Source organism: Ranitomeya imitator, chromosome 10 (assembly GCF_032444005.1).
Source record: "Ranitomeya imitator isolate aRanImi1 chromosome 10, aRanImi1.pri, whole genome shotgun sequence".
Classification (NCBI taxonomy): domain Eukaryota; kingdom Metazoa; phylum Chordata; class Amphibia; order Anura; family Dendrobatidae; genus Ranitomeya; species Ranitomeya imitator.
In genome coordinates, this window is record NC_091291.1 from 133,926,769 (window position 1) to 133,944,025 (window position 17,257).

Here is a 17,257-nt window from a genome sequence, read left to right on the forward strand (position 1 = left end):
ACAGACATTCTGCTGCAAGTTCTCACAGGCATTCTGCTGCAAGTTCTCACAGGCATTCTGCAGCAAGCTCTCACAGACATTCTGCTGCAAGTTCTCACAGGCATTCTGCAGCAAGCTCTCACAGACATTCTGCTGCAAGTTCTCACAAACATTCTGCTGCAAGTTCTCCCAGGCATTCTGCTGCAAGTTCTCACAGACATTCTGCTGCAAGTTCTCCCAGACATTCTGCTGCAAGTTCTCACAGACATTCTGCAGCAAGCTCTCACAGACATTCTGCTGCAAGTTCTCCCAGACATTCTGCTGCAAGTTCTCACAGGCATTCTGCAGCAAGCTCTCACATTTAGCTGCAAGTTCTAACAGACATTCTGCTGCAAGTTCTCACAGACATTCTGCAGCAAGCTCTCACAGACATTCTGCTGCAAGTTCTCCCAGGCATTCTGCTGCAAATTCTCACAGGCATTCTGCTGCAAGTTCTCACAGGCATTCTGCAGCAAGCTCTCACAGACATTCTGCTGCAAGTTCTCACAGGCATTCTGCAGCAAGCTCTCACAGACATTCTGCTGCAAGTTCTCACAGACATTCTGCTGCAAGTTCTCACAGACATTCTGCAGCAAGTTCTCACAGACATTCTGCTGCAAGTTCTCACAGACATTCTGCTGCAAGTTCTCACAGGCATTCTGCTGCAAGTTCTCACAGGCATTCTGCAGCAAGCTCTCACAGACATTCTGCTGCAAGTTCTCACAGGCATTCTGCAGCAAGCTCTCACAGACATTCTGCTGCAAGTTCTCACAAACATTCTGCTGCAAGTTCTCCCAGGCATTCTGCTGCAAGTTCTCACAGACATTCTGCTGCAAGTTCTCCCAGACATTCTGCTGCAAGTTCTCACAGACATTCTGCAGCAAGCTCTCACAGACATTCTGCTGCAAGTTCTCCCAGACATTCTGCTGCAAGTTCTCACAGGCATTCTGCAGCAAGCTCTCACAGACATTCTGCTGCAAGTTCTCCCAGACATTCTGCTGCAAGTTCTCAGACATTCTGCAGCAAGCTCTCACAGACATTCTGCTGCAAGTTCTCACAGACATTCTGCAGCAAGTTCTCCCAGACATTCTGCTGCAAGTTCTCCCAGACATTCTGCTGCAAGTTCTCCCAGACATTCCGCTGCAAGTTCTCACAGACATTCTACTGCAAGTTCTCACAGACATTCTGTGCAAGTTCTCCCAGACATTCTGCTGCAAGTTCTCACAGGCATTCTGCTGCAAGTTCTCCTAGACATTCTGCTGCAAGTTCTCCCAGACATTCTGCTGCAAGTTCTCCCAGACATTCTGCTGCAAGTTCTCACATTTAGCTGCAAGTTCTCACAGACATTCTGCTGCAAGTTCTCCTGAAATGATATTTGCGGATCTCCATAGAACTTAACAAGCACCAACTGTCATCTCTTATCGCAGTGATGGGAAAGCCTGTAATCACTGAAGACAAATTTTACTCATGAATTGAGAATTTTGGGAAAGAAAGATCAGTCCAGGAGGAAAAAAATGCAGATTTCTCTAATAAAATATAGTAGAAAGTTTCTTATTGTTACGAGTACTATTGGTTTCTGGAAAAAAAAATGTAAATGCCTTATGTGAATGGTTGCTGATATGCAGCATGCCTTAGATTGAGATGATTTTCATCCACGGTTCGTGCTTCAGTCTTATTTATTAGGTACATCGCACTTTTATATCAACCTGCAAGGATCGTACTGGAGTATTACGGGCAGAGAGCAAAGAAATATTGGAGAAATGCTTGTTCCTATGTTAAAGCATCTAATTCAAATCATGGAAGAAAATAAAACCTGTGTCTTACCCCCAGACACACAGGCCCCGGTGTCAGGTAATAATCTGCATGACTAATAAAGGTCTAGAATAGTGTTGGGGTATACTGTTGTGAATTCCGCTTTTGGGCTCCCTCCGGTGGTTGTAAGTGGCACTTTTGTGAGTTCTGCTCTTGGGCTCCCTCCGGTGGTTTTAAGTGGAATGGCTGCTCCTTGGATTTAGCAGTCTGCAGCTGCTTCCACTGATTGTCTTTCTGCTCGGCTATTTATGCCTGGCTCTTCCCTTCAGCCAGTGCCACTTGTCTATGGTTCCTGGTTGGATTCACATCTTTCTTGGATTTCCCTGATATCCTGACCAGTTCAGCAAAGATAAGTCCTTGCTTTGCTCGTTTCTGTCCACATGTTGTGGACTTATTCGTTCTGTGCATTCTATGTTTTGTCCAGCTTGTCAGTATGGATTAATTCAGTTAAGCTGGAAGCTCTGGGAAGCAGATTTACCCTCCACACGTTTAGTCAGTTGTGGAGATTTTTGTAAACTCTGTGTGGATTTTTGTAGTTTTTAATACTGACCGCACAGTATTCTATCCTGTCCTATCTATCTAGCTAGACTGGCCTTCTGTGCTACATCCTGGTTTCATTCTGTGTATGTCTTTTCCCTCTCCACTCACAGTCATTACTTGTGGGGGGCTATCTATCCTTTGGGGATTTTCTCTGAGGCAAGATAGTTTTCCTGTTTCCATCTTTAGGGGTAGTTAGTTCTCAGGCTGTGACGAGGTGCCTAGGGAGTGACAGGAGCACCCCACGGCTACTTCTAGTGTTGTGTTGAGCTTAGGGACTGCGGTCAGTACAGGTACCACCTCCTTCAGAGCTCATCCCATGTTGCTCCTAAACCACCAGTTCATAACAGTATACCTAAGGAGAGCTCATCACGATCAGATTGGTGGGGTCCTACACCTGGCCCCCCCCCAACTGGTGCCACGTACAGAGCAAAACCAGCACAGCTCTATACACCGCATGGTGGCTATTATTGGTACTGCAGCTCGGATCACATTCACTTTCAAAGGAGTTGAGAACGGTCGGTGCAAAGTTTGCGGAGTTGAGGTGTACTTCCAGCAACCACAGGGGCTACTAACAGCTGATCCCCGGGGGTGCTAGTTATCTTACCCCCAATGTCCTGATATTGATGACCTGTCCTAAAAATAGGTCATTTATATCTTATCCTCTTAAAATTAAAAGGTTTTTATAAGATTCGAAAACAAACAGCACCACTGTAGTGTTCAGGTGAATGTTGCAATACCAAACACAGCCTGATAGCAGTAGTGGCGCTGTTTCTGGGATAAGTCGAACCTTTTTGAGTAATTTCAGTCAGGCACTTTTTTTCCTAGGACAGTAGTAAATGTAGCAGCCTCATACAAGTGCGTTGTACAAATAGAATGCAGAAGGAACTACACAATGTAGAGTCCAGAGACACCGTGTGAAATAAAGCATAGAACCTTGGAGCTGTTCACACTTACTGGGAATAGAAGCCGATGATTCGGTGTTCTGTGATTTTCTCCAGGGTATTCGTCTCGGAGCACGTTAAAGGCTTCTGCTGCTAATTCAGACAATTTTCAGGTTTCCCCCAGTGCAGCCGAAAAATGTAAACCTGCAACCAATGTTCCCTGGTGTCACAGCCCAGACATATACCACCGGCACCAAGGATATGTACTCCAGTAAGTAAGCGTGCAATGGACGTCCTGAGATTCTATCCATCACATATCTATCTGTCTTTTCTTTTTTACAGTCTTTTCTTTTTTTTCCTGTGTTTTCTCTTTTTCTTGTCTTGGGAAAAAAGATGTCTTTTTTTTTGCCCTGTCATTTTTCCCTGTCTTTTTTTCTGTCTTTTCCCTTTTTTCTGTCTTTTTCCCTTTTTTCTGTCTTTTTTCTATCGGTCTTTTTTCCCGCTTTTGTTTTTCTACTGTCCTTTATATGTCTTTTCTTTTTTTCCTGTCTCCTCTTCTTCCTGTATTTTTTCTTTTCTTCTTGTGTTGTTTTACTGTATTTTCTTTTTTTACTGTATTTTTCCTGTCTTTTCTTTTTTTCCCTTTCTTTTCTCTTATTTCCTTTCTTATCTTATTTTTACTGTCTTTCCTTTTTCCTGTCTTTTTTTTTCCTTTTTTGTCTTTTCTTTTTTTTTACTGTATTTTCTTTTTTCCCTGTCTTTTTTTTCCCTGCTTTTTCTCTTTCCCTGTATTTTCTTTTTTCTGTCTTTTTTCTTTTTTTTTTCCTGTCATTTCTTTTTTCTCCTCTTTCCTTTACTATCCTGTCTTTCCTTTCCTGTCTTTTCTTCTTTTTCCACTCGTTTTTTTTTTCCGGTCTTTTTCATCTGTCTTTTTTTTTCCTATCTATCTTGTTCACTATATCTCAGGAGTGTTTCATTTCATCTCGTCATCTCTTTAGGTTTCTTATGGAGAAGCAAGCAAGTGAACTTATTCATCTAGAACATATTTTGCTGACGGAGGAAATAAGTCGAATCTGGAACTTTTATGAATCGTACAAAATAAAAATAAATATATTATCTCTGAAAACTGAAGAAAAAGGCGCTCAGGTTGTTATGTAATATAATTGTGCAGGTTGATCGCATTTTTATAGTTTTTCATCAGTAGGTTACTAATGGCTTATGTACAGCAGACTGGCACTGAGTGCCCACATTGTAATGTACTGCAATACCACGCTACTAGAAGGTTATTTGCAATGCCATCTCATTTTTGTGTGGCCTCTGAGTAAAGATCCACGTGACAAGACATTAAATCTTCTTTATGACCGTGAAATCCCATACATTGGTCACTTGGATTTCTGTGTGTAATTTCACTCTTCCTACATAGCGACATAGAGGGAAAGCCACAGGGACGGTTCCTCAGGATGCAAAATTGTTAGTGATACAAAAAAATCCAAAGAAAAAATTCCATTTTTTTCCACTAAGAAGTAGCGATGCTGTAGCCAAAGCTGGCGTGTGGCTGGGATCTCTAGTCGGGTGCCTGTGATCTCTGGCGGGTGCCTGGGATCTCTGGTCGGGTGCCTGTGATCTCCGGTTGGGTGCCTGTGATCTCTGGTCGGGTGCCTGTGATCTCTGGTTGGGTGCCTGTGATCTCTGGTCGGGTGCCTGTGATCTCTGGTCGGGTGCCTGTGATCTCTGGTCGGGTGCCTGTGATCTCCGGTCGGGTGCCTGGGATCTCTGGTCGGGTGCCTGTGATCTCTGGTTGGGTGCCTGTGATCTCTGGTCAGGTGCCTGGGATCTCTGGTCGGATGCCTGGGATCTCTGGTCTGGTGCCTGTGATCTCTGGTCGGGTGCCTGTGATCTCTGGTCGGGTGCCTGTGATCTCTGGTCGGGTGCCTGTGATCTCTGGTCGGGTGCCTGTGATCTCTGGTCGGGTGCCTGTGATCTCTGGTCGGGTGCCTGTGATCTCCGGTCGGGTGCCTGTGATCTCCGGTCGGGTGCCTGTGATCTCCGGTCGGGTGCCTGTGATCTCCGGTCGGGTGCCTGTGATCTCCGGTCGGGTGCCTGTGATCTCTGGTCGGGTGTCTGTGATCCCTGGTCGGGTGCCTGTGATCTCCGGTCGGGTGCCTGGGATCTCCGGTCGGGTGCCTGGGATCTCTGGTCGGGTGCCTGTGATCTCTGGTCGGGTGCCTGTGATCTCTGGTCGGGTGCCTGTGATCTCTGGTCGGGTGCCTGGGATCTCTGGGCGAGCACCACTTTGATCTGTATTGGCATCGACATGTCGTCAATACCTTGGGAACCAGTGGTGGAGCAAGGAGACACAGGGTCCCTGCTCCACCACTCTTGGGCTGCAGACTGCAGTACAACAAGTCATTGCACACATGCCGCAATGACATCCCTCCATTACGCCCCCTCTGTGTGCAGGTGACAGGAGGACTTGATTGCTTGGATTGGCTGAGTATAAACTTTGGGACTGCGGCCCTGATGATGTCTTGATAATATGTTTATGATATCATGATGACATCACAATCCTTTTTACATGATTGATTTCTTGATGATGTCAGAGTGAAAACTTCATGGTTCCATTATGATATCATAATGATTTCTTGACGATGTCTTGAAGATCCTGTTATGATCTCTTTATGAAGTCATCGTTGTCTTTTTGATTTGATGATTTTATAATCTTGATGTAATATGATGCTTTCATATCATCATGAAGTAATGGCGTCTGTAGAATGTCATACTGATGTCATAGTGCTGTATTTATGATATGATGATGTCATTACAATGTCATAGCGCTGTATTTATATGATGATGTCATTACATTGTCATACTGATGTCATAGCGCTGTATTTATATGATGTCATTACAATGTCATACTGATGTCATAGTGCTGTATTTATGATATGATGATGTCATTACAATGTCATGCTGATGTCATAGTGCTGTATTTCTATGATGATGTCATTACAATGTCATACTGATGTCATCATGCTGTATTTATGATATGATGATGTCATTACAATTTCATGTCATAATGGTTTCAAGAGGATTTGATGATGTCATCATTGTTGCTTCGTGTTATGATGATGTCATAATGATTATCTGACCCCGCTCTGTTCTGCATTATGTCTTCTAAGCTCCATGATAAGGACCAGGAGCTTAATCTAAACGTACATTGGGACAAACTCATAATGGAGCTGAGTGACGTCCACAGGACCGCTCTGAAGGCGCTGCACGAGAAGCATCGGGAGGAGGTGAAGAGTATGGGACTGAACCCAGACGTGGTCATTCCCACAAGCTACTTCCACAGAGATGTCAAAGAATCCATACTGCAACTGGCCCTGGAGATGCAATCGGTCTACCAGCAAGTATCCCACGACAGTGCCCAGGTACAATGATGAAGCATCACAGAAGACTCGGGCTCTCTGGTGGCTTCTTGTTAGAGTTATTGTATTAATCTGCTCATCTTTAATGCTTGGTAAAATGCAGATGTGCTGGTAAATGCCGTGACTGTGCTCCAAGAGACCGCGACTTTTTGATCTTCCGATAAACAATGATTCTTGTTTAGTAACTGGAATCTACTATTGCACATGTATCACTTTTAGTGCTCGGACAACGTCTTATCGGAGCATGCTCGAGTGTTCTCCGAGTATCTTCTAGTGCTTGTATATTATGTTCGAGTCCCTGCAGTGGCCTGATTCGCGGCTGTTAGACAGGATGAACACATGCAGGAATTGCCTGTTTGTTAGGGAATTCTCACACGTGTTGAGGCTGTCTAACAGCTGCAAATCATGCAGCTGCAGGGACTCGAACATAATATACGAGCACTGCAAGATACTCGGAGAACACCCGAGCATGCTCCGATAAGACTAATCACTTTGTAAACCTACCCAAAGTTTCCTATCCTAGACCTTCCTCTGAGCCATAGTGACCACCAGTCATCTGTGTGCTCTCCGGCCATTCCTACTGAGCACTATCTGAAGTGGTGACCCTTTTCTGGAGTAAATCGCGCAACTCTGACGGTTTTCTTAAAGACCAGGCATTAATGGACCATTGGTTCTGTTTTTGCTTCTTAACATTTCAGCTGCCATAGCTTTAATTTTTTTCACTGATCCGTCTATATGAAGTCTTGTTTCACGTGAACATTTTTATTATCTTTCAGTTGTTAGAGGGTATATATAAATTACTGTTTATATTTGCATTGAAAAAAATTAAAGGCAATTTTGCTTTATATATGTAAAGTGTATGTACAATATATATATATATATATATATATATATATATATATATATATGTGTGTGTGTGTGTGTATATACAGTACAGACCAAACATTTGGACACACCTCATTTAAAGATTTTTCTGTGTTTTCATAACTATGAAAATTGTACATTCACACTGAAGACATCAAAACTATGAATTAACACATGTGGAATTATATACTTAACAAAAAAGTGTCAAACAACTGAAAATATGACTTATATTCTAGGTTCTTCAAAGTAGCTACCTCTTGCTTTGATGACTGCTTTGCACACTCTTGGCATTCTCTTGATGAGCTTCAAGAGGTAGTCACCGGGAATGGTCTTCCAACAATCTTGAAGGAGCTCCCAGAGATGCTTAGCACTTGTTGGCCCTTTTGCCTTCACTCTGTGGTCCAACTTACCCCAAACCATCTCGATTGGGTTCAGGTCTGGTGACTGTGGAGGCCAGGTCATCTGGCGTAGCACACCATCACTCTCCTTCTTGGTCAAATAGCCCTTACACAGCATGGAGGTGTGTTTGGGGTCATTGTCCTGTTGAAAAATAAATGATGGTTCAACTAAACGCAAACCGGATGGAATAGCATGCCGCTGCAAGATGCTGTGGTAGCCATGCTGGTTCAGTATGCCTCAATTTTGAATAAATCCCCAACAGGGTCACCAGGAAAGCCCCCCCCACCATCACACCTCCTCCTCCATGCTTCACAGTGGGAACCAGGCATGTAGAGTCCATCCGTTCACCTTTTCTGCGTCGCACAAAGACACAGTGGTTGGAACCAAAGATCTCAAATTTGGACTCATCAGACCAAAGAACAGATTTCCACTGGTCTAATGTCCATTCCTTGTGTTCTTTAGCCCAAACAAGTCTTTTCTGCTTGTTGCCTGTCCTTAGCAGTGGTTTCCTAGCAGCTATTTTACCATGAAGGCCGGCTGCACAAAGTCTCCTCTTAACAGTTGTTGTAGAGATGTGTCTGCTGCTAGAACTCTGTGTGGCATTGACCTGGTCTCTAATCTGAGCTGCTGTTAACCTGCGATTTCAGAGGCTGGTGACTCGGCTAAACTTATCCTCAGAAGCAGAGGTGACTCTTGGTCTTCCTTTCCTGGGGCGGTCCTCATGTGAGCCAGTTTCTTTGTAGCGCTTGATGGTTTTTGCCACTGCACTTGGGGACACTTTCAAAGTTTTCTCAATTTTTCGGACTGCCTTACCTTCATTTCTTAAAGTAATGATGGCCCCTCGTTTTTCTTTACTTAGCTGCTTTTTTCTTGCCATAATACAAATTCTAGCAGTCTATTCAGTAGGACTATCACCTGTGTATCCACCAGACTTCTGCTCAACACAACTGATGGTCCCAACCCCATTTATAAGGCAAGAAATCCCACTTATTAAAACTGACAGGACACACCTGTGAAGTGAAAACCATTCCCGGTGACTACCTCTTGAAGCTCATCAAGAGAATGCCAAGACTGTGCAAAGCAGTCATCAAAGCAAAAGGTTGCTACTTTGAAGAACCTAGAATATAAGACATATTTTCAGTTGTTTGACACTTTTTTGTTAAGTATATAATTCCACATGTGTTAATTCATAGTTTTGATGCCTTCAGTGTGAAAGTATAATTTTCAGTCATGAAAATACAGAAAAATCTTTAAATGAGATAGTGTGTCCAAACTTTTGGTCTGTACTGTATATACTGTGTGTGAGTGTATATATATATATATATATATATATATATATATATATATATATACTGTATATATAATCACAGTAATCCATAAATTAATAAGGATAAGGTTGGGATGAATGCATTGATTCATAGTTGGAATGTGTTGCACATTCACCCAAAATTTGGATTTGCATGAATTTCAGCAAAATAGTAGCCACGTGTTGCTTTATTCTTAGGATTTGGAAGACCATATAGTCCTTCTTCCTCTGCCCGACCCATACCTCTTCTTTCACCACCGATACTCCGATCGGCTCCACTGTCTTCTCTCTTTTGTTTCTGAGCCTTTGGAGTTGCCATTCTCCGCTAGGTTCCTTGCTGTCACGCGGGGCGCAATGTACGCCATTAATGATTCCTAGCAGATACAATTCACACTGAATTTATTATTTATTTCTATTTATTCTTTTATTACCTTTTTTTATGTTCAATATACAGTATATTTTGTTTCATAAAATGGTGATAAAAGATGGCAGTGGTGATCTGTGTCTGCTAAGTCCCAGCATCTATGACACCTAGCGATCATGTGATTGCCGATGCTCCTATTCACGCCATGTTGCTTGTTAAGTCCTTGTAGCCTGAAAAATAGAAGACGAGGTAATGATCAATTTCTCTTAACCCTGCTGTTGTCTTCAGTCAAAAACGACCGGCCTTGAACTTCAATATTCTTCAAAATATTCAAGATGCGGCTCTGAAACCCGTGGCCGACCGACCCATCCTCATTTAAGTCAATCAACCACAAGTTTCAGAACCGCATCTTGAACACCCCAGGTCTCCTATCTGATGGCTGGGACCTGACCTGCTCCCGCTAGATTACAAAAATGTTAATGCAATGTTGTCACATAATGAAAAGTTTCCCTATGTCTTACTGCCAAGTTCAGATCTTGGCAATTTTTTCCGATTCCATTACCCTATGAACATTGACAGCCACAATTCTCCGATACTGTTGTAGAGGAGCATTCCCAGATAGGGCAGTTCCACCATTTGTGGTTCTTCCCTCTTGGTGGACAGCAGCACGGCACTGTCCGGGGATCCATGGCATAAGATCGTGTGTGGACAGGACGGTCTTATGTTTTCCTGCAGTGGTCAATTATGTGACGGGAAGGCATTTTAATGACATTATAGCAAAGTGATTGATGTAGGACTGTATATTACAGTGTCAGAGATGATGTATTTTTTGCAGGGGGTGTCATCAGCAGAAGCTAAATCAGTAATAAAGGACAAGGACTCCCAGCATCTGCTGTTCCACGCCTTATCTGCCAAGCTTGTCAGAGAGGAGCTCCTGCTGCAGATCCATATGTACAATATCCTCGATGCCTACAGTAAGATACAGGTAACTTTGGTTGCAAGAAGAGATGAGACAATATCACAAAAATCATTTCTGGAAGATTTGTAACTGAACCGTGGTCTAAATTGAAAATGGGTTTATTATGATCTGAGGTCTCTGCAGAACCCAAAGCCTAATAAATGGTGGGCGGGGAAAGGGTTAAAACATGATTAAATATTATACTCATTTACCATTGGTCCACCCCTTACCTGCACCGCCCCCGCAGTTCCCTGGACAGTTCTTCACTTCCTTTGGAACAGTCTCAGTCCAGATACTCTGGCACAGAGGTCTGCAGGGCACTTTATTGTCATCACATGATCACTTTAGGGCTAGTTAGCTTCGAGATTCAGACTAAACTGGAGTGGGAAGGGGACCAGGTGGGGTCTGCAGTGACAGCACAGCTCAGGGGTGGGCCTAGGACAAATGAGGGTAATCCTTTATTATTCTTGAGAGTGTAACTAAACATTTCTAATATTTTTACTTATTTCATTGCCCTAGTAATTGCAAGTAGATCAGTGGGGGTTCGAGTCCTGATTGCTCAACCCCCACCCATGTTTCCATTTCCCTTCCCCAGAGGAGCGGAAAGGAGCTCACAGCTCAGCAGACAGGAGCTCACAGCTCAGCAGACAGGAGCTCACAGCTCAGCAGACAGGAGCTCACAGCTCAGCAGACAGGAGCTCACAGCTCAGCAGACAGGAGCTCACAGCTCAGCAGACAGGACCACACAGCTCAGCAGACAGGACCTCACAGCTCAGCAGACAGGACCTCACAGCTCAGCAGACAGGAGCTCACAGCTCAGCAGACAGGAGCTCACGGCTCAGCAGACAGGAGCTCACGGCTCAGCAGACAGGAGCTCACGGCTCAGCAGACAGGAGCTCACGGCTCAGCAGACAGGAGCTCACAGCTCAGCAGACAGGAGCTCACAGCTCAGCAGACAGGACCTCACAGCTCAGCAGACAGGAGCTCACAGCTCAGCAGACAGGAGCTCACAGCTCAGCAGACAGGAGCTCACAGCTCAGCAGACAGGATCACATAGCTCAGCAGACAGGACCTCACAGCTCAGCAGACAGGACCCCACAGCTCAGCAGACAGGACCTCACAGCTCAGCAGACAGGAGCTCACAGCTCAGCAGACAGGAGCTCACAGCTCAGCAGACAGGAGCTCACAGCTCAGCAGACAGGAGCTCACAGCTCAGCAGACAGGAGCTCACAGCTCAGCAGACAGGAGCTCACAGCTCAGCAGACAGGAGCTCACAGCTCAGCAGACAGGAGCTCACAGCTCAGCAGACAGGATCACATAGCTCCTGGCTGAGCGGTCACACGGAGCTAGATGCAGATTCCAGAGGACGCAAATGCTTTGTAACCTATGCTGCCTGCGCGTGCACTAAAACAGGAGCTGTGACTTCCTGTCTCCCATCAGGTAGGGGGTTTGGGCAAAATCATGACCCGTAGCCCCCACCGATCTGCTTTTAATTACAAAGGCAATGAAATATGTAGAAATATCACACAGGTTTAGATATTCTTTAACCTCTTCCCGACCGGCAAAAGGATCCAGAATAAATCAAGTGCCAATGGAATCCTGAAATATTTGGATGCTGACAAATCCAACATTTTCTAGAGATTCGCAGCGAATTGTTTCACTCATCTCTAGTTGCAAGTAGATAGGTAGATCGTGGGGAGAAACATAATCATAGACACCCCTGTAGTATACTCTATGAGGAGGGGAGTTCAGACAGAATAAATCCTTTTTTGGAGGTATCTCCTTGCAGGTTCCTCGTGGGCTGTCCTCTAATTGTCCACCTGAACCAAAGAAGAACCGTGGAAAAGCAAAACAGTTCTTCTTGAAGAGATTTTATTGAGATCCAAAGGAAACATCAATATATTTTACAAACATCGATTCGGGTACATTAACCCTTCCTCAGGGAAATGTGTAGATTATGAAAAGGATACGAAAGACCATAGTAAGTAGTCATCCATTTATGGAATGGTTAAGAATGAGATCTCCATTATGGTCTATCACATCCTCCTAAGAAACCCACCCACAATAACAACCTACCAACAATTACCCTTGAGGAAGGGTCCAATATAACCGAAACGTTGTCTATAAAGTATATGTTATCTTCTTTGGATCTATGAGCAGAATTAGTCCGCTGTTCTTCTTTTTTTAAACCCTTCAAAATGTGAGCCATTGTGGAAACTGCCCAACTCTTGGAAGCAGGTGCCGGTTTTCCCAATGTCTACAATCATCAATAAGAGGCCTATCATGATAAAGGATGAAAATGGTACCTACCATTTTTCCAGGTGCAACTTTAAAGTTATGTCCACTTTTACCAAAAGTTTAAGACAAAGTGGCACAGGGACTTCGTAAATCTTATGAAGTTATACCTATGTGTATGCAGTAATGTCTATACACTAAGGTTTTCACAATTGTTATGCATCTTGATTTACGCCAGTCCTGTCTAGCTTTGTCAACTTTTTGAAAAATGGACAGAGCTTAACCGTGAGGGGGCTTGGACAAATGTCTAATAATTTATGCCACAAAAAGCGGCGCAAATTACATAAGAAATTGTGGCGGTGGTTTGATGGTAATTGAGAGATGCACCAAAATCATTGAGAGGCGCATTCTCCTAAATTAATTTACGTCATCGTTACTCCAGTGTTTCCTTCATGGAGACTGGTGGGCAAAACGCCAGTGGTGGTGAATCGGGAAATATGTCTTACACCAGTGTTCCCCAACTCCGGTCCTCAAGAGCCACCAACAGGTCATGTTTTGAGGATTTCCCTAGTATTGCCCAGGTGATGGAATTATTGCCTGTGCAGGTGATGCAATTATCACCTGTGCAATACTAAGGAAATACTGAAAACATGACCTGTTGATGGCCCTTGAGGACCGGACTTGGGGAACACTGTCTTACGCAGTAATGCCTTTACATTACGCAGGATGTCTCCCGAGTCTTAGGTGACCGCACGGCATCTAACGTGTTATTTTCCTAAATTGTAACCAGACTGAGAACTGCGCTCCGGAAATAAAGAAGGCGCTTTGTAAGATGAACCTTCGGCCAAGTTATGGAAAATCCGCTGCCGAAGAAGCTGCAAAAAGGATGGAGAAGCAGCACGTAGAAAAGATCATCATTTTCCTAAAGAAATCCTTTAAGGACCAGCAGAAGCAGATGTCGCTAAATGAGATGCAGACCCAGCTGAAGGAAGAACATGGCGCATTAACGGAGCAGCTGGTAACCTCAGTGCCCGTGCCCGGTGATCGCCGGTGTTCACTTTTATCCATTTTATACTGTATGCATTGCTTTTTTTTTATAGATTTGGAGGGGATTTACTAAGACTAATGTTTCACGTCCAGTCTTAAACATAAGCCCCCTGGTGTAAGATGCATTACGTTTATAAGGAGGAGAACATCTCTTAATGCGTTTGCCACATTTTGGGCAGTCGGTGCCACCGGAACGTGTTGGCTTATATTTCCACTTCATTCTACCCCATTTTATAACCTAAATTATAGTGACTGTTGTCCCTAGACACTACGAATCCTCACTTTTTAGAAAGATTGCCAATGTTGTGTAAGATTTAAAAAAAAAAGTAGCTTTTTTGGGGGCAAATCAGTGGTGCAGCAAAATTTGGCACTTTGCTTCCCACCAGAAAACCAATGGTCATGGCTTCATAAATCTTTCCTTTTGGTTACCTTGTTAGACGATTGACAATGACCCTCTTCCAAGACAAACTGCTCCTTTGATTTGGGGGCTTGCAGGTCAGTTTCTAAGTATTACCCATATTTTTCGGACTATAAGACGCACCGGACTATAAGGCGCACCCAGGTGGGGAGTAGCTAATGAATATTCACTGCACTTAATCATCGGGACCACATGGTTTCCCCAGCACTGATTCCGGGACATCCTGAAGTGGGATAACAGTGCAATCCCAGTCACTGCTGCCCCCCTCCCCACATGCTACATCCATACCATAAGACGCACCCACACTTTCCTCCCAAATTTGGAGGAAAAAAAGTGCGTCTTATGGTCAGAAAAATACGGTAAATAACAGGAAACTTTACCTTTGTCGCTATGGCTTTGTTAGTACTTTACTTATTGTCTTGGCAAAGTCTCTGACTTATAAGAGAAATATTATTTTTGATATCTTCTTAGCTGCAAGAAGAAAATACCGTATCGCTGCGAGAGATGTCAACGTGTCCAGACACCAGGAACATTATGGACCATGCTGTGTGCTTTTCCCTGGCTCAGAGGCACTTCCGCCAGGCCGTAGTCCTTCTACAAGAAGTTTTCAAGGCCCAACAGAGGGACGAGTATGATAATAGTGTTGTCGCGGTGAGTACTCAAGACAAGTGCCTCCTCATCTTCCGTGGAATATATATTTGGGGTCACCTGCTTCCTAAATGCACAGTTTGTTTTTATTAAGAATGTTCTTATATTTTGTTGCTGCAGAGCATCTGTAATTCATTCATATACCTTCAGTGCTTTTCAGAATTGTTACAAATCCATCAGTGCTCCTACTGTCTGACGATTCTCTCTTAATGGCAGCAGGGAGAGGGCTGTACCCATATCTCTAGTGGAGAGGGGAGAAAGCAGCTACAGTCTTAAGGAGGGCAGAGCGAACGGGCTACAGATAGGGAGGAAAGTAACTAAGAGGAAATCGGTGCAGGATAGAAGCTGTACGGATATATATGAGCTATTGAAGACAACAGCACTCTGGATACACAAAGAGCTCACATCCAGCCTGTATTACTGAAAGAGACACTCCCTCATGAGGTACATCTGAAACTTGGATCAGGCTGCAAACTGTATATCAGGGGTCTGAAAATTAATGAAGGAATGAAAATTGAAGGTGTAATTGTATTAACTAAAGGTAACTGCTAATGTACAAATTATTTTGACATGTCAAAGATATCCATAGTCTTTGAGGCAAACTATTTTTCACCATCACTGTAAACCAAAAGGCACCAGCAGTGCCACCACGATGCTCTGCAGTGTCCACAGAGACCTTCTATCTATAACTGTACAACACTTAATCTTCAAGGGTCAAGAAGAAATTCTCAATCTGTTCAACAACAAAACAGAAGCCAAATTGTTACTCACGGATCTGCAGCAGGTGATAAAGAGGATACGGCTCAGAGAGCGCCACCTGGGAGAGATCGCCAGCGGCCTGAAAGAGTTCTGCTCCGACAAGGTATCCATCGCTTTATGCCGAATTCATTCTCGTTCTTGGTCCATTACGTTGTTTTTTTCTCATTTCTACGATTGCGTCTGAGGTCCGAGGTTCTTCATAAATAGGATTGGACCAGACTGACAAGGTCTCTTTAAGATCCAAAGAGGTTTCTTTTTAGGGGTTTACAGGATGGATTATAAATGTCTGATCACCGGGGGTCTGACTTCTGGGACCGCAAGGATGACAAGAGCAGTACCTGTCCATGGCAGTGTTCATATGTGACCTCTGCTCTATTCACTTCTATAGGTATGTGATAGTATCATGCATGCACACTACCACTACAAAGACCCATAGAAGTGAATGGAGCGATGATCACACACACTACCACTACGTAGACCTATAGGAGTGAATGGAGCGATGATTACGCATACACACTACCACTACATAGACCCGTAGAAGTGAATGGAAGAGTAGTCACGCATGCGCACTACCACTACATAGACCCATAGAAGTGAATGGAGCGATAATCACACACACTACCACTACGTAGACCTATAGGAGTGAATGGAGCGATGATTACGCATACACACTACCACTACATAGACCCGTAGAAGTGAATGGAAGAGTAGTCACGCATGCGCACTACCACTACATATACATAGAACTATAGAAGTGAATGGAAGAGTAGTCACACATGCGCACTACCACTACATGGACCCATAGAAGTGAATGGAAGAGTAGTCACGCATGCGCACTACCACTACATAGACCCATAGAAGTGAATGGAGCGATAATCACACACACTACCACTACATAGACCTATAGGAGTGAATGGAGCGATGATTACGCATACACACTACCACTACATAGACCTATAGAAGTGAATGGAAGAGTAGTCACACATGCGCACTACCACTACATAGACCCATAGAAGTGAATGGAAGAGTAGTCACGCATGCGCACTACCACTACATGGACCCATAGAAGTGAATGGAGCGATGATCACACACACTACCACTACGTAAACCTATAGGAGTGAATGGAGCGATGATTACACATACACACTACCACTACATAGACCCATAGAAGTGAATGGAAGACTGGTCACGCATGTGCACTACCACTATATAGACCCATAGAAGTGAATGGAAGACTGGTCACGCATGTGCACTACCACTATATGGACCCATAGAAGTGAATGGATCAGTGATCACACAAACATACTACCACTACACAGACCCATAGGAGTGAATGGAGCAGTGGTCATGCATGTGCACTACCACTACATGGACCCATAGAAGTGAATGGAGCGATGATCACACACACTACCACTACATAGACCTATAGGAGTGAATGCAGCGATGATTACACATACACACTACCACTACATAGACCTATAGAAGTGAATGGAAGAGTAGTCACGCATGCGCACTACCACTACATATACATAGACCTATAGAAGTGAATGGAAGAGTAGTCACACATGCGCACTACCACTACA

The 17,257-nt window shown here is 44.0% G+C and overlaps 1 protein-coding gene across 1 annotated transcript in view; it reads left to right on the forward strand.

Moving 5' to 3' along the window:
- Positions 1 to 17,257, forward strand: part of LOC138652257 (uncharacterized) — an 83,615-nt gene that overhangs the window by 45,780 nt on the left and 20,578 nt on the right. The window contains exons 23-30 of the mRNA XM_069743024.1: positions 1,689 to 1,869; positions 3,369 to 3,522; positions 4,250 to 4,397; positions 6,428 to 6,679; positions 10,445 to 10,594; positions 13,593 to 13,820; positions 14,739 to 14,918; positions 15,628 to 15,777. Of these exons, the coding sequence (XP_069599125.1) occupies positions 1,689 to 1,869; positions 3,369 to 3,522; positions 4,250 to 4,397; positions 6,428 to 6,679; positions 10,445 to 10,594; positions 13,593 to 13,820; positions 14,739 to 14,918; positions 15,628 to 15,777 (1,443 nt within the window). The remainder of the gene's footprint in view (positions 1 to 1,688; positions 1,870 to 3,368; positions 3,523 to 4,249; positions 4,398 to 6,427; positions 6,680 to 10,444; positions 10,595 to 13,592; positions 13,821 to 14,738; positions 14,919 to 15,627; positions 15,778 to 17,257) is intronic.